Source organism: Copadichromis virginalis, linkage group LG3 (assembly GCF_057382275.1).
Source record: "Copadichromis virginalis isolate Kocher_CV1m ecotype Utaka linkage group LG3, C_Virginalis_male_GT1.1, whole genome shotgun sequence".
In the NCBI taxonomy this organism is placed as follows: domain Eukaryota; kingdom Metazoa; phylum Chordata; class Actinopteri; order Cichliformes; family Cichlidae; genus Copadichromis; species Copadichromis virginalis.
The window spans coordinates 12128111-12130568 of NC_140620.1; the positions used below are offsets into that span (position 1 = coordinate 12128111).

General features: G+C 44.5%; 1 protein-coding gene across 1 annotated transcript; it reads left to right on the forward strand.

Moving 5' to 3' along the window:
• The first annotated feature begins 216 nt into the window (after positions 1–216).
• LOC146712808 (E3 ubiquitin-protein ligase TRIM35-like) lies at positions 217–2184 on the forward strand. Its single transcript, XM_085443969.1, has one exon. The coding sequence runs from the start codon at positions 217–219 to the stop codon at positions 1801–1803; it is 1587 nt and encodes a 528-aa protein (XP_085300095.1). The 3' UTR covers positions 1804–2184.
• The last annotated feature ends 274 nt before the right edge of the window (positions 2185–2458 follow it).

The window sequence follows — 2458 nt, forward strand, 5'->3', positions numbered from 1 at the left end:
AAACTAGCAGCTTCCTCTGAGTGAGTCCAGCTACAGGAGAGAAAAGTGGAAAACTCCAACACTGCTGCTTCAAGCTGCTGACGCTCCACACACTGAATGTGAGTTTGAGCAAAAACACGACTCAAAGGAAGTTTCAGTGAAGGTGGTAGAGGAGGGAGGGGAGCCAGGACTGACTGTACTTCCTGTCTGCTGTTTTCAGCTTCACTCACAGACTCAATGGCTTCCAGATCAGAGGAGGATCTCTGCTGTCCGGTCTGCCAGGAGGTCTTCAGAGATCCTGTTCTTCTGTCATGTAGCCACAGCTTCTGTAAAGACTGTCTGAAGAGATGGTGGAGAAAGAGACCAACACATGAGTGTCCAGTTTGTAACAGAAGGTCTTCAAAGGAAGATCCACCTTTAAACCTGGCTTTAAAGAACCTGTGTGAGTCGTTCTTACAGGAGAGAGATCAGAGAGCTTCAGAGGCTCTCTGCAGTCTGCACTCAGAGAAACTCAAACTCTTCTGTCTGGACCATCAGCAGCCAGTGTGTGTCGTCTGCTGTGCCTCAGAAGATCACACCAATCACAGATTCAGACCCATCGATGAAGCTGCACAACAACACAAGAAGGAACTTCAGGAAACTCTGGAGCCCTTAAAGGAGAAGTTAAAGGTTTGTGAAGAAGTTCAAGTGAAGTTTGATCAAACAGCAGAACACATTAAGGTCCAGGCCCGACACACAGAGAGGCAGATTAAGGAGCAGTTTAAGAAGCTTCACCAGTTTCTAGCAGAGGAAGAGGAGGCCAGGCTGGCTGCACTGAGGGAGGAAGAGGAGCAGAAGAGTGGGATGATGAAGGAGAAGATGGAGGCTCTGAGCAGAGAGATAGCAGCTCTTTCAGACACAGTCAGAGCCACAGAGGAGGAGCTGAGAGCTGAAGACGTCTCATTCCTGCACAACTACAAGGCTGCAGTGGAAAGAGTCCAGCGCTGCCCCCTGCTGGATGATCCACAGCTGCCCTCAGGAGCTCTGATAGACCAGGCCAAACACCTGGGCAACCTGACCTTCAACGTCTGGAACAACATGAAGGACATGGTCTCCTACACTCCTCTCATTCTGGACCCAAACACTGCTCATCCAGAACTCATCCTGTCTGAAGATCTGACCAGTGTGAGAGTAGGGAGAGAGAAGCCACAGCTTCCTGATAATCCAGAGAGGTTTGATTGGCTCTACTCTATACTGGAACAAGATAACTTTAACTTTAACTCAAAGATTCCAGAACTTGAGGCTACACTTATGGTCTCAGATTTACTTCTTTCAAGGGATTTTGTACTGATTACTATGGCCAGTGAATCATTGATAACCACGACTTTTACAAATTTTTCAGATTTTGGATTGTATAAGGAAGAGGGGTTTGATTATTACTGCTCTGTCCTGGGTTCTGAGGGCTTTAATGCAGGGTATCACAGCTGGGATGTTGAGGTTGGAGACAGTAAAGGGTGTGGTGTGGGTGTATTAGAAGAGTCTGTGCAGAGGAAGGGAATCATACTGGATGGATTATGGAGAATATGCTTCTATGAAGATAAATACTCTGCATGGTCACCATCAGATCCTTTCACTGATCTCTCAGTACAGAAGAAGCTCCAGAGGATCAGAGTGAATCTGGACTGGAACAGAGGAAAGCTGTCGTTCTCTGATCCTGATACTAACACACATATACACACCTTCACACACACTTTCACTGGGAAGATGTTTCCATACATTCGCACTAATGGTCAAGCAAAGGTGTGTCCGTTGAAGGTGTCAGTGTCAGTGCAGCAGATGAGTTGAGGATGATGATGTTTCTAATGTTGTTTCCTGTCAGTGAGTTGAAGCTGTTAAACTGCAGCTGTCCTCCTGCTGCCTCGTTGTTCCAAAGCTCTTTGTTTCTCTTTTAGTTCTCACTGTTTCTTTCTGTTTCTGCTGTCCACCTTTTCACATGGAAAATCATTTCACTGTTTCTCACTGAATGACTCCCCAAACTAGATTTGAAATTCTATCAAGTTTCTAATCATTACAAGTGATTCATGTTTCTATTTGATGTGTAAATGGAGATGATTTAGTTTGCTGGGATATGGACTGACATGTGTTGAATGGGAGGAGCAGTTTGTTGTTGTCTTCTTGTCTGTTTATGACAACAATAAATATGTTGTTGAAACAATGATTCATGTTTAACTCCATATATGAAATGTTTCTGATCTTTGAATTCTGTTTGATTAAAGACTTTCTTCATGACACAAATGAGATTTCAGTGTATTAATAGAACTAAATAAGCTCAGAGTTGAAAGGCTGGAGTATTATGTACGTGCTTCACTGTCAGGATCTTCAGGGGGATTCAAAGTCATGAGATAAACTAGTGTAGAGGAAAATATCGGAGCTTCATTTTCTATCAAAGCAGAGCGTGTCGTCCAGCCGGAGGAACGTCTCCGACTGCTTCACATAGAAA

What these genes read in the sequence shown, in the direction of transcription:
- LOC146712808 (XM_085443969.1), top strand. Translation starts at nt 217, where the DNA reads ATGGCTTCCAGATCAGAGGAGGATCTCTGCTGTCCGGTCTGCCAGGAG.